At 43.2% G+C, this 26079-nt stretch overlaps 1 protein-coding gene across 7 annotated transcripts in view; it reads left to right on the forward strand.

Annotated features, from left to right (window-relative positions):
* The first annotated feature begins 3999 nt into the window (after positions 1–3999).
* EMCN (endomucin) overlaps positions 4000–26079 on the forward strand; it is a 43259-nt gene continuing 21179 nt past the window's right edge. For 4 of the 7 annotated variants that reach the window (XR_014317474.1, XR_014317475.1, XR_014317476.1 and 1 more), the window contains exons 1-5: positions 4000–4160; positions 17025–17084; positions 18580–18693; positions 19074–19196; positions 23821–23940. Coding sequence is in view for 3 of the 7 variants with exons in the window: in XM_082760210.1 (XP_082616336.1) it covers positions 4100–4160; positions 17025–17084; positions 18580–18693; positions 19074–19196; positions 23821–23940 (478 nt within the window). In the remaining 4 variants the exon portion in view is untranslated. Of the gene's footprint in view, positions 4161–7839; positions 7993–13776; positions 14094–17024; positions 17085–18579; positions 18694–19073; positions 19197–23820; positions 23941–26079 lie in introns of those variants that run through there. The other 3 variants (XM_082760210.1, XM_082760211.1, XM_082760212.1) reach the window with 3 other exon arrangements.

A 26079-nucleotide genomic window follows, 5' to 3' on the forward strand; every position in this document is an offset into this window, starting at 1 on the left:
TATCTTCTCTGGAAAGAGTACTGAAGGCTAAATGTGTTTTGGTCTTTAGTGCCTACATAAAGGGATCCAGGCACTTAGAGATTTAGTGGAATTTTTCACATTATTGGCTGGCTCTGAATCAAATCAATGACATTTAAACATTTCTGTGCTACAAAGGAAAGGTGGCTATCTTGGTTCTTAAGTACTTAAATATATTTGCAAGCCTGATCTTTAATACTTGGCAGTTGGGCACTGACATTTCTATTCGCCGATATGTTCCAGTGCTTTCATAAAAGATTCAGAGCAAAATATCTACATTTTAAAATGTCCCCTGGCATGAATTTTCTGAGTAACTTCTATATATGACCATCAAAATATCTTGGTTTAGTACAGCTATATTCAAGATCTTTAAAGTTCTACTCTATATTCAAATATTAATACATGTAATAGACTAAAACAAGTCCAAAATGATTTTTAAAAGAATGGAGGCTAAGTAATGTATTGAATGGAACTAAGTATTTCTATACTGTTTACATCTGCATTTTTCAGTGTAAATTAATCCTGCTTATGGGAGTATAAACAAACACAAAGGTAAGTAATAGGTAAGTCATAGGTAATTTCTGATAAAATATCATTTTAAATATATTTGCTGACGTGTAGCAAAGCAAAAAAAAAAAGTGATTATCTTACTTTTTTCAGTGGAAGGAATAATAAGCATCAGTGAGAAAGGCTGGCAAATTTGGTCACTGTGTTTGTTTCTTCACTTTAGAAAATCATTGAAGGCTGTGTATCTTTTTATTTTTGCTTGCGTAAAAACTTTGACAAATTTACTCTTCGTACCCACATTGGAAATTGCTCATAGCCCAGAGCAATGCAGCATGGCTGTCCATATTATTTCCTGTTCTACGCAGCCGTGCTTGGAGAATATTGAACAATATGTAAAACTTTTACATTCTCTAAATCTGAAGGGGATTATTTGAACCTCGTAGGAGAACTGTGCAGAAGAAGGCAATGTTTTGCTCCAAGCAATGTGAACTAAGAAAGAATATATAAATACAGCCTGAGACCAATAAATCTCTAACTGCAAATCCACTGTGGCAGTAAATGGTTTCCCTTTAATAATGAAATACCACACTGGCAAAAATAAATATATAACGTAGGCTACCCAACCATTACTGGACTACAAAATAAAGAGACTTTAAAACAGAGAGTCCTTTCATTCTCTAGAGTACTCTGTGGTCATGTTTCAAGTTTTCTTCTGCAACTATGAGGGCTAAAATCTTACTTGAAAAAGTGTGGAAACCGAGACTGTCACACAGACACTTGTACTGGGGCTCTAAGTGAAACTCCAGATAGTCCAAAACTGGCAGTAATACCACAGTTGGCAGCATTACCGATGACCAAATTTCTCTTTATAAAACAAAGCACACATTGGCACTGAAGCTAAATTTCTCAGTTTGAGCAAAGAAAGAAAAACATTTATTCAATCAAGGAAAACTTATTTGCTGTTAGGGAGGAAAAGAGAAGTTTTTTTCACTGTATACAAAGAGGAATAATTTTTTTGCTACAAAGATCTCTGGAAGATTTTTAAAACCTTTGAAAAAAATAAAAAATGTTCCTTTTTCAAGAAAAAAAATATGTTTCCATTGACAAGAGTAGTGAGAATCTCTCTTCTACACCCCAGATACTTCAAGACAGAAGCTGCAACTCAGCTTGGCCAGAGTTTTTATTTTGGTGATTTCTTTCATCTGCTCCCTTTCTGTTCCTATTATTGCTCCTTCCTGTTCGTGCCGATGCTCGTCCTACCAAGTCTGACCTTGCAAATGCTGTCTGCCTTTGCTGTTGATGTCAGGGGGTCTCTTAGGGGGCCACACAGTGCTCTTGAAGCTGCCTTAGGATCCTCTGAGGTCCAATTCAGGTTTCTTGACTCAGCGGAAGACAGCTGTGGTCCTTTCTCTCCCATTCCCTTGCATGAGTTTGGGGAGCTTGCTCCACTCTGATACTTGCAGTACCTACTGCAGAGATGCAACAATTTTGCCCTCATTGAGTTGCAGGTAACCACCACCATCAGCATCAGCTTTGAGGACTCCTTTGGATGCTGCTACTCAACATGAACACCACTGAAGCAAATCAACACTCAGCTTCTTTGTTCTCAAAAAACAGGGGAGGCATCCTGTCCTCAAACCTCTTAGATTTTGCTAAGGAAGTTTCATTACAGCCAGTAAAATTTCTTTCTGTATCATTCTTTAGAACGAACATTTCAGGTTCTATTTTGGCAGCGCAGTAAGTCAAAGGTTAGAGCTCCTCTTACCACATCAGAAACATCACTACCCTGGGATGAGTTCAATCTGCAAGTTCAAATTTACCGTCTTGGTTGAAGGCTTTCTGCTGCAGTGGTTACTGTTTTCTGGGCCATGCTAACTTCACGTCCTGTGTTGGCACAAAAAGAGTATAAAAACAGCATGCTGGCTCTAGCTCCCTGCCATGTGCTCTGACCCACTTGAGAAGTGTCATCATGTGCCCACCTCTGCTCTGAGTCAAATCTGTATAACAGTGAGATCCTTTCCAGTGATGGAGAAAGCTCAGCCTTGCTAAGGACAACTTGCAGATTTTCATTTCTCCTAGAAGCAAATACTTATCCAGATGAAGTGCCAGAAATTCAGTATCTACCATCAGATTTCTACTGGGCACCGGCTTCTGCCACCTGCAATAGGCAGGGGATGTGTCACAGTCTTACGATGTAGAAATGTAATTTCTTTAACTAAACAAAAGTTATTCCATACACGAGGCTGATCTGCTACTGTTTTCCTCATCACATGAATAAAACAGCACCACTGTTGGAAGCACTGGCTTAGCTCCTGGGAGTTCCTGCATGTGAAACAGTTCCAAAACTTCCCCTTATAGTGAGCAACAATCATGAGGAAAAAAAAAAAAAAAAAAAAAAAAACACACACAAACAAAACACTTAATTACTACAGTAAGTAGAGTTAGTAGAGCTGAGTATTAACAAGTCAGGCTGTTTGTGAGGTCAGGTTTTCCTCTTAATTTTCCTGAGAGCTGACAGAGAGGGAGATGAGCACACATGCTGCATGGTGTTCTCATTGGGTTTGAAGTTTTGTCAGTAATTATCGTCAGCTGCAGAAAGTCATTAAGGCACAGTACATAAGAGCACTGCAAGATGATGTTTTGATAGCTATTGAATCCAGAGCTCTGCTGGGGACTTTTCTATGTCCACTAGAGAAGAAAAAGGGGTGCCACAGTTTCCTGGGTCAGGTGGACCTGAGGAGAAGACATAGATCCTACATGGGTTCCCTAGGGAACCCAGCTGGGAGCCACCTTTGAGGACTTTATTTTCACCACATGGCACAGCAAGTCAGCATTGCAGGTACCTCTGCAGAAAATTAAATATATATATATATCTTTCCTTTGCTAACGAACCAGGATCTGTTACAGCTAGTTGAAATTCTTACATTTTATAAAGTTGTTCAAAGAGGCGTGTGCAGGCCTGGAGCCTGTCCCTCACGGGGCACGTTGCTCAGTGCCTGGCCTCGGCCTGGGCCGGTGTCCCCTCAGGGCTGGCACACATCCTCTGCTGGCTGTGTTGTTGCCCAAGGCCACTTAAAATGACATGAAGAGGAGGCAGATGGGGGCTTTTGCTGCCAGCTTTGCCCCTCCATCCCCAGCGTGTTATCCCCTATGAACCAGGCTCCTTCGCTGCTCCTAAATGTCCCCTGTGACAGTGCCCCCAGGTGCAGTACGCAAGGCGGTGATGTATAGCCTCTTCTAAAGAAAGTTCTGCCTCTGTTGAGAAACTTTCCTGACCTCTTGGCCGAAGAAGAACAAAATAATGTATTAACAAAAACACAGCCGGCTGCCAAAGAAAAGGAGTTCCTGTAAGGACTGAAACAATAAATCTCCTCCGTGCTGAACTCCCAGAGGGAGTATGCTGTGTTTCCTCCTGTTCTTTATCAAAGTCCCCAAAATAAGCAGGAATGGGCAGTGACTAGGCACAGGCTCTACACACCTTTTTCCATGGAGTAATTAAGGCCCGCCTCAGAGCGAGGGAGCACTCCCTGCCCAGCTGTGTGCAAGGGCGCTGCCCACACCGCCACCACCAAGCATGAATCTCCTGAGGACCGCCTGCCTTCTCCTAGCTGCGCTCTGCGTCTGCACCCTGGGACGTAAGTTTTTGGCTGTTTTCAGCTCAGCAGGCTGTTTTGTGTGCCAAAGCTTTTCTTTCATTAGATGGGTGTTCTCTTCTTTTTTTTTTTTTTTTTTTTTTTGAGGTGTAGTCATTGAAAGACTGCGTGCTGGAGGAGGAGAAGGTCCTAGCTAGGACCTTCTAGTTGAGCTGTGTTCTAGGAAAAACTTTCTTGCCATCGTGCTTTTTGCTGCAGCCCTCTTTCTGGACATCGTGAAGCTCCTCTATCTGAGAGGAGTTAAAAGAGCTGTATTTACAAAGCTTTTCTGTTCTGTGTGTTTTTTTTTTTTGTTTGTTTTTTTTTTTTTGTTTTTTATTCATTGAACTAAAGCATCTGTTGGAGAGAGAGGGCTTTAAGGGGAAAACTGAAACGTCTGTCAGGTTTTGTGAGCATTTGGAAATCAGACCCGTCCTGATGGATGTCCCTGGCTCTGTGCCAGCAGTAAGTTTGGCTGGGGGTGTCTCTGAGAAACAAGCTTGGGTTTGCCCCAAAAAGATAGGGGGACTTAAGGCATTTATCAAGTGCCAGATCATGAGGGATGCAAGCCTGGGGGCAATGTTGCTTACTGAGTGCAGTATCTTTTTTTAAGTGATTCTGAGATTCACAGATGTAATCAAGCTTCACTGTGTTCACATGGTCATTGAACTGCTGTTTTCATTATTCATCGGCCTGGGAGATCATGCTTTTAAAGGGGAATTAGCTAGAAAATCCTGAGAGGGTGAGAAAATCTGTAATAAGGACCAGAATCTATCATCACCTTTGTCAAAAGATGCATTTGAAGTCAAATCTGCTTTTTATCTGCACTTTAATTTGCTGGTCCTCTGGTGTGCACACTCAGAACCAGAGCTTCCATAAATGCCTATGGATTGCCTGTAAATGATTTTATGAGTCAGAAGTAAAAATAAATAAGTAAAATACCAGGTTAAGTGATCAATTAATGAACCTTTGCTTAGATTATGTGGTAAAATCTGGACACATCTTTTGTGATGTAGTTTATGTGAGCCTGGGCTCACAGCTTTTTGAAAAGAAATATCAATACAGGAGATTAAAAATAACGTTGTGCCAGAGAAAGAACTGCTTTTAAAACTATGTTAAGTAAGTACAAGCCACAAAAGTCTGTGTTGAGGTACTATTTATTCCCTGTCTGCTACTCCTCGTAAAAATAGCCTTCCTGTCATTGTTGAACCTCTAATTTCACAACTTCTGAAAAGCGAAGTGGAGTTGGATCAAAAGGAGCATATTTAACACAGAAGTCCATAGAGCTTATCAGAAGGCAGCATGCGGGGTGGGAGGAATTTTGTTGGTTTTCCACTACCTTTCCTTTAAAAAGGGTTTTCCCCTCCTCTGCGTGATGTGAATGGGGCAGAACTGATGACAGAGAATAAGCGAATTGCACATAGGATACGTTTGCTCTGAACAATTTTGGCTCTGTAGAAGTATTTTTGAAAACGCTTTATCAAAAGGTAAACATGGTAGTGAAATTCTGTTGGCAAATTTACGTTAGGAAATGAAGAATATGTGCTTGGATTATGTATCTCTGTCTACGTTGCCCAAGTAAAAGAGCATCATCGGGTCAAGCTCCCGTCTTTCTGTGCCGTCTCTAAAAATGAGTAATTAAAAGCAGGTTACCTGGACTTTTCCCACGCATCACCTGTTAAAGCAGGAGCAGTTTTACTGTCTGATAAATGAGGCTGGACCAAAGTCTTCGGATTTCCACTATTTGTGATCGTTGCAGTGTTCTGTATGTCTGGGCTGTAACAACAGGCTCTGATCCTCTGAAGACCACAAGGAGGCTGATATCAGCCTCCTGCGTGTTCAGGCTCTCTGTTTTGAACACTGGAGACAGCAGCAAGGCATTTCTCTGGTTGCTTGGAAACACCTTTAGTATTTTAATATTAAGCTCAGTAAAATATAGAGAAGGTCAAATCACACCCCAGAGTTTTAATACTCCCTCTGCCAGGTTTTGGGGTAGTTTGTCTCTGTCTTCAAAGTTTCCCAAGACAAGTAATAATGTGGGTTTGCAGCCTTATCATGTAATGCACACAAGCTGTCTGTCTCTCCCTGCTGCTTTTTTTTTTTTTTTTTTCCAAACCATGCAGAGGGGTGTTTCTAGTAGTAGTACTACTACTCTGGTAGTTTTCTAGCTCGTCTTGGGATCTTGCATCCTCAGAGTCCCTACTTTTTGGTGGGATCTGCCCTCTGCCAGCAAGTTACCGGAGGCCAGTACAGACCAGTATGTACTGGAGACCAGCCTCCAGTATATGTGGAGGCTGATGACCTCCTGACAACCTGCCTCAGCTCTCCAGGCTTTTCTCCACCCTTTTAGAGCTAAATGATGTGCTGAGTGTAGGAGTTCCCTCATGCTCATCTCAGGGCTCTCAGTTCCAGCATATTGCCCTCTGTTCTTCACTACAAAATAAAACCAGGGTGCTTTTCACTTTTTTGGGAGCAAGGCTTGGCATTGAGAGCCTGGTCCAAATGCCATGATTTGGAGCTGCTCCATTACAGCATGGAGCAACCTGAAGTGGGGCACTTTCCCAACCCTTTCCTCATTAGGGGCTTGCTGTAGCACCTGGGGCATCATCCCAGCCCTACAACACTGTGGTTTATGATAGCCTGAGGGGATGTTTCACCAAAGCAGGGTTCCTGTAGTGATCATATACATTTGCAATCACCCTAACTCTGCTATTGTCAATGTTAACTAGAGGAGATGGATAGTCTTTCCCTTTCCTGCCTCCCGTGCTCTCAGCTTACAAGTCTTCAAGTCCTTTAAAGAAATAAATTTTAAAATTAAGCACTAACTTAACCTTTCTGAGCAGTTAAAACTTGCTTGTGGTCTCCCCTCACTCTGGGTTATTATTCATGGCTGTGCTCTGGGAGACACCAGCAATGCAGCTCTCATAGTTGGATTGCTCTCATCTCTGAAAATTTGGGAAACGTCAATAGGGTTTAGATAACCACCTGCCTTTTTGTGCTTTTAGCTTGCTTGAACCCAAACTCTGAATGTCTTGAGAGTTTTCCTGTTGTGGAAAAAAAAACCCTTTTGGATGTTCCCACCACTCCTAGCAGTTTGCAAGCCCAGCTTTCTCAGAAATCAAATTGTAGTGCTGGAGCTTATTGTAGCCTTTAATCGAGTTTTTGTTCTGGTACAGACTTTTTCCCTCCCTTCAATCCCTCCTTTTTTTCCCCCCTCCTCCCTGCTGCCACATCTATTTCATTTCTTTGGGCTGTCTCATGGTGGGCCAATTTTGCCTAATGGGCTTTAAAGGTGTATTTGCTACTGGACAAAAGAAAACCATTTATGTTAGCCCCACACCCGAATGCAAGTTTACTGCATTTACTGAGGTTAGGAGCAGATGGCTTAATACCTGCTTGATAAGGAGATGATGATTTGCAGCCAAAATAAATAGAAACTGAATTTGAAGGGCATGTTGCCTGCAGCTCCAGACCTAAGGATGCATAATGCCATATAACAGCACCAACAAATGGTTGTCTCATCTGAAAACTTACCAGCCTATTTTCTTTTTTATTTATCTTTTTCTTTCATCTGGTTTAAAACCAAAATTTCTTATTAATCTTCAGTCTTTTACAAGTTAGGATAAAAGATCCACTGAAGCTTATATTGTGTTTTGTTTTCCTAAACAGGAAAGGACCTTGATTACGGTGTCCAGTCACTTCTGTATCTGTCTGATCTGTGTGAAAAACCTGCAACAATACACATGAAAATAATCTTTAAGAAACTTTCAACCCGAGGAAGAGAGCAATTTTAACTGGTACCCTTTGGTAGCCAGGCTAACACGCCAGGCCAAAGGTGAGTCCCCAAAATCACGTGGGGACAGCAGCATCATTTGTATTGCTCATGATGGGGGGCTCTGTCTGGTACAGGTGAAAATCCTGGTCTATTTATCAACAGAGAATTTTTACAACAACTCTTAATCTCTTTTTCTAGTGGCACTACGTGCACCTGGGTGTTAGCTGTGCCTTGTAGATAGCACCGTGTCTCAGGTTGCTGAAACCACAGAGCTGGTGGCACGTGGTCATGCATCATATTTATCTGCTGCAACCTTTCTGCCTCGTCTTGTCTCTCTAATGAAATTAAACGTTTTGCCAGGATAGGAGCACTACGCCAGCCTTGCTCTCTGAAGACTTCTCCGAGATATATGATCATTTCAAAAAGCACATCCAGGCTGTCTTAATGCCTTGAGTGCTCAGGGTCGTACTTGGTTTGAGGAATGTCAGTGTAATCAAAACTTTAGGGTTAAATTAATTAAATCCCTGATTATATTAATGAGATGCTTGTGCTTCCTGCAGATTTCTTCTTTCATAATCCTTAGCAGGAGATTAATATCATATTTGGGCTTGACAGGCTTGGTGACTGAAGCAAAAACTGATAAGAAAAGCAAAAGGTTTGGATTTTAGTTAGTCTGAGGAAAACAGTGCCAGCATGTTTACTAACCTTTCTGGTCAAGAATTTGCAATATTTTCCTCTAAACACACTATTTTGTTGAGGCATGTATTCATTGCATGATAATTATTTGCAGTGACCAGGGTATTTTTTTTTTTTTTTACTAGTTTTCCCACTTCTTCACATTCTCAACATCGAGCCTAGGCTTTTATTTGAAATACAGCGTTGATAACCTTCTAAATGTTAATATGCAAGCTGTTGTTTATCCCAGTGTGAGGACACTCTGAAGTCATCTTTCTTTGATAGATGAATTACCCGTCCTCATCTCAGCATGGATTATATATCACACCAATATAGGTGAGGTAAATATCAGTGTGAACTCATTCAAAGGCTGTGGAAGCAAAAACACCACCAAGCATTGCGAGATGAAATGGGGAACAAGTCGGGGATTGCTCTGACAAAGTGAAAAATTCAAGTGTTTTCACCCCAGATTCTAAGCTGTGTCACATCTGGGAATGAGCAGTGGCTTTGGGCAGGATTCATGATTGATCTTCCACTGTTATTCAGGGTCCCCAGCAGCCAAAATACTGCCCTAGATGCTCTGAAACTCCTACCCAGCCATCCAAAACTCATCTCACCTTGACATCTACAGCCAGTCATAAAGGCAGAAGTCTGTGGCACGATGAAGGAAATAGTTGGGGCCAGCATACAACTTGGTAAAATTTACTCATTTATGCACCTGACTGTTGAAATTTCTTTCTGGAAAATGCTTAATTCTTTCAGTTATGGAGCTTTTTGGGCATTCTGCAGAATTAAACTCTGCCTTGCCAAAAACCACACAGGTTTTGGAAGTGATAGATGTTTGGCTGTAAGGCTGCTACAGTAGAGCAGCTTCAGGTTCACTTTAGGAAGCTTTTTCTTACTTGAGCAAGTACTTACAGTCTATGAAGGTCTTTGCTGTGGTGCAGAAGGCAGCAATGTATTTACCATACTGCGGGCTTCTCTTGGAACAAGTGACCACTGTAGTTTTCAGCACATAACAAGAGGAGGAACTCATTGAAGATGAATGCCAAATAACCCTACCCATGAGACGTGCCGATGACAGAGAGGGAAATGCACAGCACAGGTACTAGAGGTGAGAGCTGCCCGGTGCAGGACTGTTTTTATTTGCTGTTCTCAGCCCATTTTATCTGCTCTGGTTCCAGTGGCTTCAGAGGAGCCCATCATTTCCCTTGCATGCTGCTCCCAGTGCTAATGGAGTCGTGTGGCTGGTGCATCCCGGTGCTGCTGGACTTGTGAACTAGTGCACAAGTAAGACAAAGTAAGACAAACTGTCTTACAGCAATGCTTCCTTGTAGTGCACTGCATCCTCCCTAGCTGCTTTCACCTTGCCTTTCCGTGAACTGGCAGAAAGCATCATTTTCAAGGGCAAATCCTGGAAAATGAGGGTTGGTTATTTACGGAAGCCAAAGGAGAAGACCAGAAGGATCTGAGTAGGAAGCGCACAATGATTTGCAATAATCATAATCTTCAGAGGGAACTAAATTGCACTATTTGCCCACAAAAGTGCAAGAGACACCTGCAGATGTTCAACACCATGAGGTGATCAGCTCCCAGCTCTCCGTGACTTCCCAGTGCATTGACTGGGACCCAGAGTTTGGACAAGCCTGAGCACCCCAAATAAGCTGTACCAGGAAGCTGGTTGTAGGTGTGGGCGCTGGAGGGGCTGCCGCTGCAGTTCCTGATGCTCTTTGATAGCGTAAGTCCTTGGTGTTGAGCCCTGCCTCAGGTGTTCTCCTACTAATAACTTAATTTCTGAGGTCCTGCTTTGGAAACTAAAGCACGTGAGAAAAACAACTGGGTTTCATATCCAGATCGTATCAGATTGAATGCCCGTGTTATTTTGGATTTCTATCAGTCAGCTTTGTGAGGTGCTTGCAGATGAAGGGCTCTTCCTCATCTGTGTGTGCACCACTGACAGAAACCAGATCTTTCCGAAGCACATCTTTCATCCTTGCCTGTGATGTGACTCCTGTGAGACCGTACTCCCATCCCCATTTTGGCCTTTCCTTTTGGGGTATTTCATACACCTGGTACCGCCCAGCCTGCCTGCTGGGCGTTGTGGTAAAGGTGAGGGAGGGCTCAGCTGAGCATGGAGTTACATTAGTGGCTGAAGCAACTCACCAGTTTCCACAGGGGCTTTCTGACAGGAATGGGTTTTTGATGCTCCGGATGTTTTTGGACCTTTGTCAGGACCGGGTGCGGCTGGAGCGAGTGCATGGGCTGGGCCCGGATGTGCTAAAAATGAGTCCGTGGCAGCAGAGGCATTTTCAGTTCCTGAATTACACCATTAGTCACGCTGCTGGGGATGAGCTGGGATCTTAGCACAGGGCTAAGAAACCACGGAGCCGTGGCTTTTCCGATGGCCGCACCACCGGCACATCACAAAGGAGAGCTGCCTGTTGACCTGGGCTCAGCTTCCCCTCGTGCTCTTTGACATCTGCTCTGCCCAAGCACGCTCTGTTCTGGAAAACAAAAATAGGTTTGCAGATAGCATGATAAGGAAAAAGCACCGTGAGCATTGCCCAGAGGACAACATCACTTGCTCTCCGCTCTCTGGGCGGGGGTGGCTCGCACCGACGCTCCTGCTCTCTCCTTTTATCCATTTTCCTTCTCTCCTCAGCAATGCACAACGTGCAAAAAGCTCTTTCTTACATAAAACTGCGCCCATTAAAGACGTTTTCAAATTGATTTGGCATGACTAACGCAAGGGGGGTGGCAGCTGGGTTTTCATCCTGTAACACAACCCCTAGGAACTCCTACCTTTTATCTCGCACACGGACAGGCAAGCGTATCGCCATCAAAGGGTGACAATCTGGTGGTTTAAATAGCTTTAAAGAGTTTAATTAAAACCTACTAAATAGGTTTAACAGGTTTAAATAAAGAGAGGCACGGAGCTTGGAGCCTTTGTCCAAGGCTGGCTGGGGTGCTGGTGATCACGCTGAGCACAGTTATTACTTTATGGAGTGCAAACAGGCTGGGAGCCTGCAGTTCTGCTGAGCTTATAGAAGAAGCGATGAGATGAAACTGGAGCGGAGTTTGGTGGCTGCGTGTTTGGGGAGGTAAAGCTGGGTGTGTTTGGATTACAGGTGCTAGGTGAAACACGGGGGCGCTCAGTCAGACCCCTGCCACCACGGCGTAGCCACAGCTTGGTGCTGGGTCGTGCTTGGTGCCTCATTCGGGGGAGCGGAGGAGCACCGGGGCAGTGCCGGCACCAAAGTTTCGTTTCCTGCCTTCGTCCTGTTCCCGGTGGGAGAAATTGTGGCCGCTCCCTCCCTTTCCTTCCTCTCCTGTGGTCTTGCTGCCAGCCGGCCATACCAGCCTGCAGCCCAGGGGTCAGCAGCAAGCCCGACTTGGGGCAGCGTTGTGCTGTTGGTGATCCAGCATAAGGCCGTCATCAGGGACACGGCTTTTCCTTCACCAGGCGCTGTTGTGGTGGGGATGGTTGTGTGCAGGTACCTTTACAAACACGTCCTGTGTCGTGTATTGCTTTAACACACCGAAGAAATAAAAAGCCATGAAGGCTGTGCATTTTTCTCAGGGCTTACTTCAATTTCACAAAATTTGCAAATGGTTTTGTTAAATTGAAGACCACCTTTGTCGCACACTGTTACCGGCTCTGGCCATCCCCTGGATTGCATCAGAACCGGAATTCCTACAGAAAAAATAGCTGACACGGCCATAGGGGAAAGATGTGAGGTATGAGTCATGAAGAGCTGTGTATATGAAAAGGGAATTAGCTATACCAAATTAATTACTTTTAAAAAAAAACATTTCCACAGGTTCGCATTTTCTGTGTTTTTAATATTTGTTTTTAATTCTTGAATGTTTAAGTTATAGGTTTTCTTAATCTTGGTCTTAATGGCACTGAATAGGAATGATTGAATTGATGTCTTCAAACCATACTGTTAAAATCGCCCCTAAATCTCTTCCAAGGGAAGGTTTTGTGTTTTGGAAGCACCTACGTTTCTGCTAAAATCTCTGCTTGCTGTTTTCTTTTAGTTAAAATTTATAGCATGGACTAGCCATTTACATGTATAACAACCCACAACTAACCCATGGCCACAATTCAGCGCTGTTGTTTGATGTGGGGGAAGTTTTGTGTCCTAATTTCAATCTTAACTTCTTAACTTCAATCTTACTTCTGATAAATTTGGAAGTACTGCAGGGAGGACTCTTCTTAGGATTTATACAAACAGAGCAGGTAAAATTCTCTGTTCATAAACCCGTGCCCGACCTGAACCTGCAATTTTCCTGGCAATGCGTTTCTCTTGGTACTGGGTAGCTCTTATTTGTGCCATTTGAGTGGGGGTTGGACTGCATCTAGTGGAGTTAAAATAATTTCCAGAAACGCTGAGGGAGGACTGAAATAACAGCAGTTACTGGAAATGAATCCCTTTCCTTGCGCTGTCCTCGGTTACAGCTTTCTGCAGTGTTTTTGGAGGCTTGACTCTGCACTGAGTGCGTGCTCCAAACAAAGCCAAATACTGAAGAAGCTGTAAATGCAAACCTTGAGGCTTGCATCCACGTTCTTGCTGTCTGTTCAGGAAGATCCACAAATGCAGCTGAAATCTTGAACTGCAGATCTCCCCGTTTCTTGCAGAACTCCTTTAATGATAGCACGTGGTGCCACTGTGTGATGCAGCTTGTAGGGCTCTAGGACAGAATTGATTGGAAAATGGGGACACTTTTGGTGTATCTTGGCAGAACACTACCCTGAAATGTGCAGGAAGATGTGCCCAGGATTCCTAAAAACCACTTGCAGTACTCGGTCTGAACCCCTGGACATTCCTGAGGAGGAAAGCCCCAAACCGTGTAGCTGCTGAACCAGATAGAAGGCCCGTGTTGAAGGCCTTGTGGTAAACCAAGAATTAAAGCCTAAGTTTGACCCCCAAATTAATACATTTAGATGCACTTGAGTCTGTTTGGAGGGGTTGAGCAGTACCCAAAACTTGTTTTGGCTGTGGTGTTTGTGCAATGGATGGTTGGCAGAAGATGAGCTACTCGTTTGGGCAAAGCACTTTTTTTCTTTGGAGGATGACACAAAAAAAATTCATTACAAAAGAAGAAAGAAATCTATCTCAAGATTTAGGGTAGAAGGCAGCAAAGGAGGAAAGAGAAATGGGTAAGAGTGGAAAGAGAAATAAGAAGTGCGAGAACCACGCCAGGCCCGGGGAAATACCAGGTAAAAGAATGAAGAGATGAGGATTATTGTTTGCTTTCTGGAAAAGTCTTTTTTTTATTATTATTTTATTATTATTTTTTTTTATTTCTAGCCTCCTGATGACTTTTGTGGTCCTCTGTAACACCCCCACCTCCAGGCATTCATGCTCCTCTCTCAGCATGCTCCCTGAGGTGCACCGAGTGCTTCAGCTGTGGCCTCGCCAGGGCTCATCTGCATGGAGGGGGTTCAATAGCAGCATATCCTCCTGCCTGCCTACTGCAAGGTCAAGCTAAAAAATGTTTAAAAGTTAAAAGTCAAGTTAAAGAGGGGCCATTTCACCATTTCTGTGCTTATAGTTTCTTTTCCAGTAAAAATCATTTATTTTCAAAATCAGATACTGATACTGAAGTGGCCAGCATTCATTAATTCCTATAGTAAATAAAATCAAGATATATATTGAGCAATCCATCTATCTCTAAATATGTTTACACTTTACTTTTTTTTTTTTTTTTTGGCATTCACTTCTGTATTAGCTGTTGTATGTGGTGTTTTAAACTCACTCAGTGCTCTGTGCTAGTCTGTAACACACAAACAGAGCTGCTGGTGTAGTATCATGCAGTCCTCTCTGCCTTTTTTTTTTTTTTTCTGTCTTGACTGCAGCAGTAGCAGGCACCTAATTAACACAAGGTCAAAACCCTCTTATCTCAGTCTTCCCGGTGTAAAGTTTAAAATAATGAGATAGAGGGAGGGAAGAGATGGTGAGAGCTCCAGGCTTGGAGATTGAAGCCTACATCAAAAACTTGCAGTTTTAGGACAACTGTGGCTGTCGGTCAGTTCTGGCTGAACTCAGGGATTCCAGTGGAATTTTTAAAGAAAGAAACTTCATTTAGTGTTTTAGTTGGATGGTTCTTAAATCATGCCTGAAGATCAGATACAATTGAATTTACTATTGTTTTAATTTTAGTACAAATGAACCATTTAAATCCGAGCCAGGGAAGACAATAAAGGCACATCCTGTGAACCTGAAAGGAAGAGAAAAAATAATTTAGTTTCTCTTTTCTCATTTTGGCCTCATGGCCAGGGGTCAAATGCTTATCTGCTCTTCTTCATTCATTCAAATCTTTCCCTGCTCCCCTTATTGTCTCCCTGTCTCTGGGCCTTCCTGCCCAGACCTCTCATCTTCTTCCCATCCTGTTATCTTTCTTGCCCTTCTGACTTCTCACTCTGTCTACTTTTAGACGTGTTTTTCCTTTTCTTTGCGGATCTCCCACCTGGCAGCACCACCAGCACCCTCCTTCATTCAGCCCAGTGTCGTGCCTTAGCACCTCCCGGCTCCAGGCGTGTTCTCCAGGCACAGGGATGCTGCACCCCAGCTCATCCACGCTATTTTGGCCGAAAAATAGGTTTGTGTGAAGGAACCATTGCCAAATAGATTTTGCGTACTCCCACGGCGGAGTGGCTCTCTCATATCAGAGGAATCACTGCATCGAAATTTGCCCAAAACAGTTGTAGCTTTGGTTGGTTGTCCTTCATCTTACACAGCAGTCAATCTGACACGAACAGAAAAACAAATCTTTTTTTTCCTCTCTTTTTTCATCAGCCTATAGTAGGTCAGAGTTTTGTTCTCAATCTCTTTTCATCTCCTTCTTCTGTGCCCCCCCCATCCCTCTTTAGTCACAACTTAACATTGCAAATAAGAGCATAATAAGCCACCAGCTGTATCGCTGCTTTTAATCAACCAATTCTCCCAAAATCTTGGCTAGTTTTAAGCATTTTTGCATGCTGCTTTCAACTTGTTTTTAAAGTGTACTTAATTATCCATCATTTTAAGGCAACAATTAATTCATAAAACTCCACTTTATTCTACTCTGCTAATCCAATTTATCTTAGTTTATCTCTAGACTGGGATAAAATCAGCAACTCGTGATTCATAACAAAACTGCGACTTAATTTCTCACTTTTATTTTTTATTTTTTTTTTAGTTTTGAGGAAATCCCAGCCCATCGACATGGTTATTAACTGGAACGTCTTTAAAGGATGAATAATGAACGTATTACAATGGGCTTTCTGCAAAGTTTTGCCGACTTAGGGCGCGAGCTAATTGGGCGACCGGTGCGTTTAGCTGGTGTTAGACATCGTGGTTGCTGGGAGATGTTACAACAAACCCTATGAAATGTAGGCACTGTGGAAAAAACATTCTGTTTTCGTGCTGTGGCCTTGTGGCACGGGGAATTACACGACCTGAGCTTTGTCACCGGATCTTATGAGAACGGAAAAATGTTCGATGTTTAGGGAGGCTCCCCAAGCAAGGCTGCTTGGGGAAGCCCATGAAGGGACAAAGATGTGTCCTGGCACATCTCTCTCTCTCTCTCTCTCTCTCTTTTTTATATATATATAAAAAAAAAAATATATATATATTTTTTTTTTTCTGCACAGCCAGGAGGTCTAGAAATTGTTTTGCTTTTGTTATGATGATTTTTTATGATGATTTTTTTGTCTGTTTTGTAATACTGGAGATTTTCATCTGTTAACTTGACCTAGGATTTTTCAAAGTGCCATCATTTATTGCAATAATAAAATCCCTGGAGCTGGAGCACTGCCCGGAGGGTAACGTAGAAAATCAATCGTTGCTCAACCTGGTGCTTCCTGAACCACGTTCTGTGAATTCTCCTCTTACCCTCACATACAGGGATTGCTTTGATGCTGAAGACCCCTCCTGAAGTGTTGTCATTAGCCAGGGAACTACTAATGACATTTAATTGCTTACAGCAGCAGTTTTCCTGCTCTAGGACAAGAGACTGGGTGCTCACGCCTGCAACTAGTTATTTTTGTTAACCCTCCACCCTGAAGGCTCAGAGCAACCGTGGTGGTACTCAAGGAGGAGATCAAAACCCTTCAGTTGCTCCAGTGTTCTCCACACCACTCTTAAGAGATGCTAACACTTGTTAAAAAAGCAACCTGTGGCCCAAGGAGGGAGGCTGTAGTAGATGCTTCATATTGGAGCAGCGAGGGCAAAGCCAAGAGCCTGAGGATACAGCTTGTAGAGGTTGCAAGCAGAGTTGTATGACTGGGTTGTTTCTGCTACCAAGCTTCTGGACTTGATTTCCAATGAGGTCCCATGCTGCTCTCTGCCTTGTACACCTGTGTCATGCTAAATAGATCCAGATGATGACTAAACTAACGTTTCTCTTTTTTTTGTGTGTGTTTGTTTCAGAAACTGAAATTCCACAGGGTAACGTCGGTGTCAGTGCTCCTGTAACAACATTAACCTCTGGTAAGAGTCCAAATTCTCTGTTATCTGGTGTACTGAAGGTCCCATTGCCGCTCTAGCTTTCATCTTTTCCAGCTGCTGGGACAAATCAGGCAGATTGTTTCCTCTGCGGTGATTGCAGAGCAGTGTATTTCCATGGGGCTCTTACATAAGCCTGTTGAGAAGAAAAAAGGATTGAGGAATCTTAGCGAGGAGGGGGTTAACTGGGGCAGGTTGTATTTCTTTTTTCTTTTTTTTCTTTTTTTTTTTTCACATAAAAAAGGGTTTAATTCTGTGAGCCTGTATGCTTAGGGAGTGGTTAAAACATGATCAGACATTAGCAAATGAGCTAAATATTCATAGTTCAAAAAGTTGCCAGAACAATTTGGGAAATAGCATCAGTTTGGGATATGGTACCGGGGAGTATTCAGTTTGATGGGTGTAGACTGAAGAGGACATGGACTTTAAGAGTAAAGAACTAGACAGTCTGTGTCTGTGTTGGGCCTCGGTTAAAAGATAATATATGTGCATAAAGCTGTCACTTCCAGAAAAAGTTATCGGTAACTTCTTGAAACTTTTAATGTCAAGGTTGATGTTTTGGGGTGAGGCAGTGGAGCCAGTGCCCTCAGTTTCAAAAGACTGACTCTCTTGCAATTATTTTTTTTAGCTAGGTCAACCATAAAGTCCTAAAGCTATGAATTAACAGAGAAAAAACTGGTTCAGAAGGTGAAGCCTGGCTTAACGTCTTCAACTACCACATTAAATTCTCTTTACTCTGTAGTTATGAAAGTAAACTACTGACTACATTGCATTCATGTGGGCCAAATACCAACTCTTTCATAAGTTCAGCTGTCAAAGATTGCTGTGTTGAAAGTGATGCACATGAGGAAGAAAAGTTGGAAATGGGACTACGTTTCTTGCTAACTAAACATGCAAAATAATCTGTTTTGGAGCTGAGAGTACTGATATAATCAAGATGAATGTACTCAAAGTGCTAGTAATGGAAGTGAGTAAGGTGCAGCCAGAGGAATTGTGAATGTTATGCTCATTACACGAATTAGTCCTGCTCAAATTGTGCTGTAGTTCTTTCATGTTTCTAAAACCCTGATGTTTGTGCCTGTTCTAAAAACATTTAATAAACGCCCAACGCCTCTCGGTGAATGAGCTCTTCAAACATTTCACTGAAATTTCTCCTACAGCTTTTTGCCACAGAGGAGAAAGCAGTAATGCTATTTATGCCTCTGGGAAAAGCATCAGAAGCCCACTGTGAGGGCACCTCTGTGTCCCTCCCACAGGGGTTGGCTGGTGGGCACCGCTGCTGATTGTGTGGGCACGGGCCAAACCCTCCCTCTGACCCAAACCAAGTGTGCTCTGAGCCCTCCTGAAACACTCGGGGGCAAGAAAGGTCTCTGAGGGTCAGACCCCAAAGATAAATTGACTGCCTTTGTGAGAGTCGGCAGCTAGAGGTATGCGATGCTTATTTAAACGTGATAAATCAATAAAAATGCTTCTCTTGCAGTGTCAGAAGCTGTGTCAGAAGCTGTGTCCATGTCCTCTTCACAAGTGACATCACTGCAACCGTCAGTGTTAGCGAACACTGCAGCCAAAGCTACAACTACGTCTGTCACAACTGGTGAGTGACAATTTCTTTGTGCTAATAGCTGAGGCTGTTCCAGAGGTCAATCAAGGAACTGAGCAGCAGTGCCTCATGGCCTGGGGACTTACTTACACGTAGTCCCTTCTTTGGCGAAGCCTTGAGAACCATCAGGCTCCAGGAAGCTCCAAGCCTTGTCTCGTAATTGCGTTATCGCAGATTTATGTTCAGGGGGGTTTTCCCTTAGAGGGAAGGGGGATTTCCCTTAGAGGGAATGAAGACCCCATTGATCTTCAATTTAAAATCAGTATTTAAAGCTAGACTGCAGGCAAGGCAGGATGTGCGTTTTGTGTGTTTGTGCATGTGTGTGTATTTAAAAAAAAAAAAAGGAACTATTTTGAATGTCCTTCCTTTCGTAGGCTCCATGCCTTCTTCAACTACAGCTAAACAAGGAACAACAGAAGGTACAACAGTGACAACAGTGCAGCAGACTACAGCACCAACCCTTGCAGCAAGAAATGAAGATGACAACACAACAAGCAGTAAGTGACGGTTTCACAGAGCCATTTCTGATTCGTCATACGCTGTTTCTGTAAAACAGTGTGGAGCGATAAAAAAGAGATCACAAACAAGTAGCTTGTGTAATGGGTTTGGATCTTGGGAGAGGTAGAGCTCTTCATCCTGCCCATGGATTGCATATCCTAATGAATCTTTCCCCAGAATCTTACATGCAGAATATTATACCTTTAATTTGTAGTGGAGATGATCTGAAACTATGACACAAGATTTAAATCTCCCTGTACTTGGGAGAGATGTGCTTGGAAGGGTTTGCAGTTGTTTTTTTTATTATTATTTTTATTTTTTTTTAAATAACTTATTTCATCAAAAATAAATGATTCGATGTGATTGGTAGTGTCGGAACAGCCCCTCAGTTTTTTATTTTATATATGTGTATTCAGCGTTACAAATAAGTCTGCTCTGTATTATTATGAGTCATCATACTGAAAGCAGCGAGGTGTTACTAATCACCCTGCATCAATCTTCCCCATAAATCTTTAGAATAATGTGTGTGTTGAGCCAGTACATCACGTAGGGTTCTAGGGAAGGGGGGGGAAAAAAAAAAAAGAAAAAAGAAAGAAATCCTCTGCATCCAGCAAGTAGCTGGAATAATTTAAGCAAATATAATAACATGCAAAAGGAGCTCAGTAAAAAATAAACTGAAATTGAATCTCCCTTTTTTGTCTGTGAACTACACTGTAAATGTTTGCTCAAGCCTTTTGCTGAACCAGAGCTTTGAAATACTCCATTTTTTGTATTTAATTGAATCAAGCTAAATTTAAAAATAATTACAGAAAGTATTTAACTCAGCAGTCAGTGATACAGTGATGTTCTCCTAGCTGATGTTTAGAGCAGAGTGAAGCCTGTGACAACTGGTTAAACCTTTGCTTCTCTTCCTGGGGTTGCCTCCTGGTGCCACTCTGGCCCAGACACTGCTCTGAACCCCAAAAAAATCCCAAAGCAGGCCATATTGCAACCCTCCCATGAATAGTGTAAGAAAGAAAAGGTTTTCCTGTGGGTGGAATAGGCCACCATGAAAATACACAGGTGTCTGGAGCACCAACACTTCTTCTCTGTTCCTCTCCTCTCCTCTTTCCAGCAGCTAGCCTTCAGTCTCTAGCGTCTTGGATTGAATTGTTTTGAAAACTCCCCATGTAACCAAAACAATAATTTAAAAAAACAAAAAAACAAAAAAACACCTTGAAGCTTGCAACAAAAATAGTTAATGGACCTAAAAGCAAGGCCTACTTGATTCTAACTCCCCTTAAGTAAACAGGAAAATTAAAGACACTGATTAAAACACCTCCTCACAGCAGGACTGGCAAGTTGCTCTCCCTGGAAAGAGCAAGATTTTGCTGTTAAAAATGGGTAGAATGTAAAATTTGGCTGCTATCTCCTTTTTTGTTGTTGTTGTTATTGTGGTGTTTTTTTTTTTTCATTGTGTTATTATTTAGCAGTCAGCTTTCCCCCCCTTTTTTATTGGCCTCAGAGAACTGAGGCAGGAATTGATGGTGCCTCTAAGAAATTTCAAATCTTCCTTTTGCTGCACCTGGTTTCTAATGAAAACCAAGCATTTCTGGTGTTCTGTAATGCAGGCCATCGCTTTATCTACTTCAATCCTGGCTAAAAGCTTCAGCAAATGATTGCATCCTCACAGCAGGGGTTTGACAGGGCTTCCTGTTCCTGCTGCAATTTCTGTGGCTGTCACCTTCCACTGCAGATTCGGAGAAATACCCCAGTGCTCCATAAACTGTGAAGTCACGCACAGGAGTTTGTTTTTATTCTTTTTCTTAAGTCTTCAGTATTTTTTCCTCTGCAGGACATAAATACAATCTCCCCTCTTTCTTTCCGTGCCCTCTTACCCTGTGTATTATATAGGAAGCCAACAATTAGACTTGCCTCCTTCGTTTTCTAGTACGAGGGGTCAAATCCAACAGTTCCCATTTAGTCAAAAGAGTGACCTCACTCGTGCAGTCCAGGCTCAAACCAGGAATTTTAAGTGGTGTCAGGCTACATCAAGTCACACCTGAATGCAGGATTTCACGTCCTGGGACACTGGCTTTATCAAAGAGAATATGAAATGAAAGGCAACGCAGGGTTGTGTTCTTCCTTCCCTGGCCGTGGAGCAAGTGTCGTGGGCAAGGTCAGCACTCAAGTTATTAAATTACGAAGTCAGAGTGGGTTTTTGGCTGTTGTGTTTCTGATTTATCTCGTGCCACTCTCCTGGAGGATGATACATCACACTGCAATGAAATAGGAAACATTAAAAAGAGAGAAAAGGAATGAATGGAAGGAAGACTCTTTCTCTTCGTCATATCAAGCTGCTGGTAATTGAGAGGGAAGCTTTACGAGGAGGGATAAGCCAACAACATGTTGCTTGGCTGTCCTCAGGTCCCTGCCACATGCTGCAGGTGCTCTCTGTGTATCTAAGACATGTGGTGTAGTTGGCTGCGGGGATGCGATGGTCAGAGGGGGGAAGGTTTCCTTTGGAATTCGTGCTCTGCGATTTTTCAACACTTCCATTAATGCAGTCGCCAATGCAAGCGGTTTCTCAGGCTGCTGATTTCAGGCAGAGACTTGCACGTGGGGTTTATATTCAAGACGTGAGCTCTAGGGGAAGGTTTGGCCTTCCCACATTTAGCAATGTGGGTTGTAATGTGGTCGGTGTGCCCTGTAGAGGTGTATCCTGGGCTCACTGACTGGCTGAGTGGTGCTTGTACACCCGTGCAGATGGCTGCGCTCTCTGCGCTGCCCGCCTGCTGCTTGTTGGAAGCATCACACGATGCCAAAGCTTGTTAGGCAGCAGCCTGCTGCAAGGAAGATTTAGAGCACTGTTGGGAGATGCTGAAACGCTCGTGGATTATATAGAGGTTAAGCAGAAAATCCTGCGAAGATCAAGTGAGGATGCGCGTCAAATTTCAGTTGGTTAGAGAAAAGGAAGGGCTCTGGGAGGACAAAAGCAGGGCAGTAGCTGAGGCTCAGGCAGCAGCTGTGCAGAGCAGCTCCAACCTGTTTGGATAAGCCCTGGTGTTGCTTATCCCTTTGACCAGTGCGTGTTAGGCACCGTCATTTATCTCATCACAGCACCCGCGGGGAGAGCGGTGTCACCTCTGGGGAGCTCTGCCACGCCGCTGGACAGCCACGTTATGATCTTTACCCTTTTATTTTTACTTTACCCTTTTATCCATCATCAGCTGATGGCAGCAAACACGCTACCAGGTGATGTGAGTGCTTTCCCTTGTGCCGAAGCACCATGGGTCGCTGCAGGGACCTGCCTGCCTCCCTCAGCTCTTCCTCGTGCACGATGAGCTTTGCGTGGCTGGCAGCGCGTGTTCGTGTACCCGCCTCCCTGCATGGGAAGGATCACTGCTATTCTAGGTTGCTAGAGGTTCATTCATCACTTCTTCAATGAGAATGCGGAAACGATTCAGGCTGGTAGATCTTTCCTTCACACCGTGGTGAAAAATGGTGTACAAGTTGTGTTTTTCACTCATTTCTGCTGCTGGTTAGACTTACATATTGAAGGTGCACAGCGCTGAGGTTTCTGAAGGGAGCTGACAGAGAAATTATGCCTCTCCTCACTAGAATGCCAGCAAAACTTTTAGATATTTAAGCTTGTTCTGCATGAAATTCATTAGTTTCCTTCCCTTCCCAATTCCCATATTTGCACTGAACCTCCGGGCTCCTGTGGCTTCAGCTCACTCTTCCTCAGCACGTTGATCTTTGAAGCCTGCCTCTCCAAGCTTATTGCACTTGCTGAACAAAAGGGGAAGGGAAGGGGTGAGTTAAAGGCGTATGGTGCTAGGAAAGGGAGCTTTGGGTGTTGGTTTTATTTTCCCTGAGTTAAGGGCTCTCTGGGAATGCCTAGTTCTGGTCCTGCTGTGCGCCATCCAGGCTCACCCTGGACTGTGAGTCTCATGACACGGATGGCCTCGATCTTCACAGAATCACAGAATTTCTAGGTTGGAAGAGACCTCAAGATCATCAAGTCCAACCTCTGACCTAACGCTAACAGTGCCCACTAAACCATATCCCTAAGCTCTACATCTAAACGTCTTTTAAAGACTTCCAGGGATGGGCTTCCTCTGTTGACTCTGTGAGAGCAGCAATAAGGCTTTTCAATTTTTCATATGTTCATTCTCGTGGCTATGTTATTTCCCAGACCTTAACAGCACAGGATGAAGTAATTAACTCTGCACTTAATTGCAATACCTAAAACTTTCCCAAATATCCCATTATGTGACTGTTGCAGCTAAAGCTTTATTTATTTATTTTGTTATTAACTATTTTTTTTTAATGAAGGTAAGAGAGAGATGGCAGTAAGCCATCTTCTGCTCATGTTGCCATTGCCATGACTGCCCTGGGCTCCCTGGCCAGTGCTCTCAGCTGTCTTCTGGCACAGGCTGTGTTGGACGTGAAGGATGTGCTTTAAAGATGCCCCAGCTGTGCCAGTAGTAACAACCCCATAGGGATTGCTCGCTGTTTGAATGTGTTGTGCTTTCTGACCTGAGATCTGTGATGGAGAGTGCATTTGTCTGCAGAATGGCCGGGGATCTCAGGCAGCACTTCTCCTGCTGTACCTTACCCAAATGTTTGTCTCGTTTCCAGCTGCTCAAGTGAATGGAACGCAAGCGACACAAAACGAGAGTGTGGGTGCTCTGTCTACTAAGAGATGGCCTTTGCCTCCAACAACCTCTCCACAAAAAAAGGCTTCTTCTGAAACCTCAAGTAAGTCTTGAAAATATACACTCCGTTTTCCTATGCAACGTGTTCAAAAGATCTTGAATCTCTCCTTCATTTGTTGTTCGTTGTCCCAGAATGAGGGCCACCTCCTTATTCATGCAGGGTACAAAGTGTTCGTGCCATCCAACTATGAAGTCCTTATAAGTGATGAGCGAACTTCAAAAGATTCGGTTAGAAAACTCGATGTCGTTACAGGAGGATATAAATTAAGCTAATAGAAATCTTTATATATGCTGGATGTGGTCATTGTGTAGCACTGACTGCCAGAAGAGGTCACCGAGATAAATTCTCTGGCTGCAAAGCAAAGGAGAAAACAGCTATAATTTTTACAATTGTTAATAAATCTAGAGGGCAAGCTAAGGCATATCACCAATTAAATGGCATTGTTCAAAGTACAACGTGGTCACACGCAAGGTCAGAAAGATATCAATCCTTCCCAATGCCTGGCTAGCTATAATGTTTTTCAGGGTGTGTTTTGGTGTATTTAACCACTAAGCAACTCTGTGGCGAACGTAGATGCTGGGTTGTGAGAGTGATCATTTATTATGTGTCTACCAGGCTTAATTTTCCCAGATTTTGAAGAATCATTTACTTAGGTTTTCTTAAAGTTCCCTGAGCTTTCACTCAATACTATGTAAGCCTAATAGGGACACTGACTTTGTTTGCATTTCCCTATTAATATTAATGTTTAACATTTCTAGAGGAATAAGACTCTTCACAACACCCTGGATTATGTTTGTAGGAGATAACTGTGAGTGCTCACTAATGTTTTTTTGTGGTACAACAGCACAGTGAATGGGATTCTTCTTATGGAGGGTGGGACTGGATATAAAAGTGTAGTAATATCATATCCTCAGTACATACTGAAATGCTTAAAAGCATGCAGAAAGATATAATAATAAGCATTTTAGGGAAGTTGGGATTTTCTCATTTTTAAGCCATGGCCACTGATCTAGAGAGGAATCTCTCATTATTTTAATAAGCTTACGCCCCATAATGCACACCCTGTGAGCTGTAGTTACTTGACTGTCCTGTCATATTTTGTGTCTTTTGGCAGACACGTGGACAGTGAGGAAGCCTTACCATTGGCACCCTGCAATAAACCAAGAAATTGCAATGCTTTTAGAGAGAGGTTCTCACAGGGAAATTCTCCAGGTTAAAATGAAATCATAACACATACACGGCCGTGGATCCTATGCATTGAATTACCCGTTACATTAGTTGTGCAATTACACTTTCTGCATAAACCTTGCCCTGAAAGGTTTACATTTTTCCTTGGGTCTGTTTGTGAAAGTCATCGTCTTACTCAGCTCGCTCTGCTGGAAAGCCAATAAATCTTCTTTAGCTCAGGGACTACCCAAGGTGCCAGGGCTGTAATTGCCTGGCTGAGGAAGAAAGGGCCCATCTGTCCTGGGGGATTCAGCCTCGGTCCTTGGCATAGCCGCTGCTTCGAGTTCCCATAAAACTGCCCTGTCAAAATCATTTCCTCCCTCACCAGGGTTTCATCCTTGCACCTTCCCTGCCTCCTCGCAGGACCAGCTCCTTGCTGCTTTCTTCCAGCTTAAATACACAAAAAAAATCCCATTACTCACCCTGCTGAGTTAGGTAGCTCATCCCTAATGGGTGCACCCTTACGACACCCTTACTCCCTGATCCACGTGCAATTGCTCAGGGCTGAGGGAAGCCACAGGCTGCACCCTAGTTACTTTTGAGCCATCAAAAGCCTGAAGCCAGTTGTTTCAGGCTGTACTGAGACTAGAAGAAATGCAGACTCTTGCTGCCATTGGACTCCTTCTTTGCAACACTGAAATTTCATCTTCCATGGGGGCCTTCTGTAGGGTCTGGATGCCTTTTGTTCACCAGAGCAGAGGCTGGTACACGCGGTGTGGCTCATGCTGCAGCCCACAGGGGCTCACAGAGCTAAAAAGCTGAAGGCACCCAAGCCACAGCTTCTGTGTGGGAAGACAAATTAATGTGAAATTCATCCAGAACAGAACATTTCTGTTTGGTGTGCTGAACCAAAATAATTCAGATGGCTAATCTCAATCCAAAACAATATGGGAAATGGTCTCAAAACTAAGCATAAAAAAAAAAAAAGCCATTTTTTTGGTGAAAAACTCTTGC

The sequence above is a fragment of the Aythya marila genome, assembly GCF_965140915.1.
Source record: "Aythya marila genome assembly, chromosome: 4".
Taxonomy (NCBI): Eukaryota; Metazoa; Chordata; class Aves; order Anseriformes; family Anatidae; genus Aythya; species Aythya marila.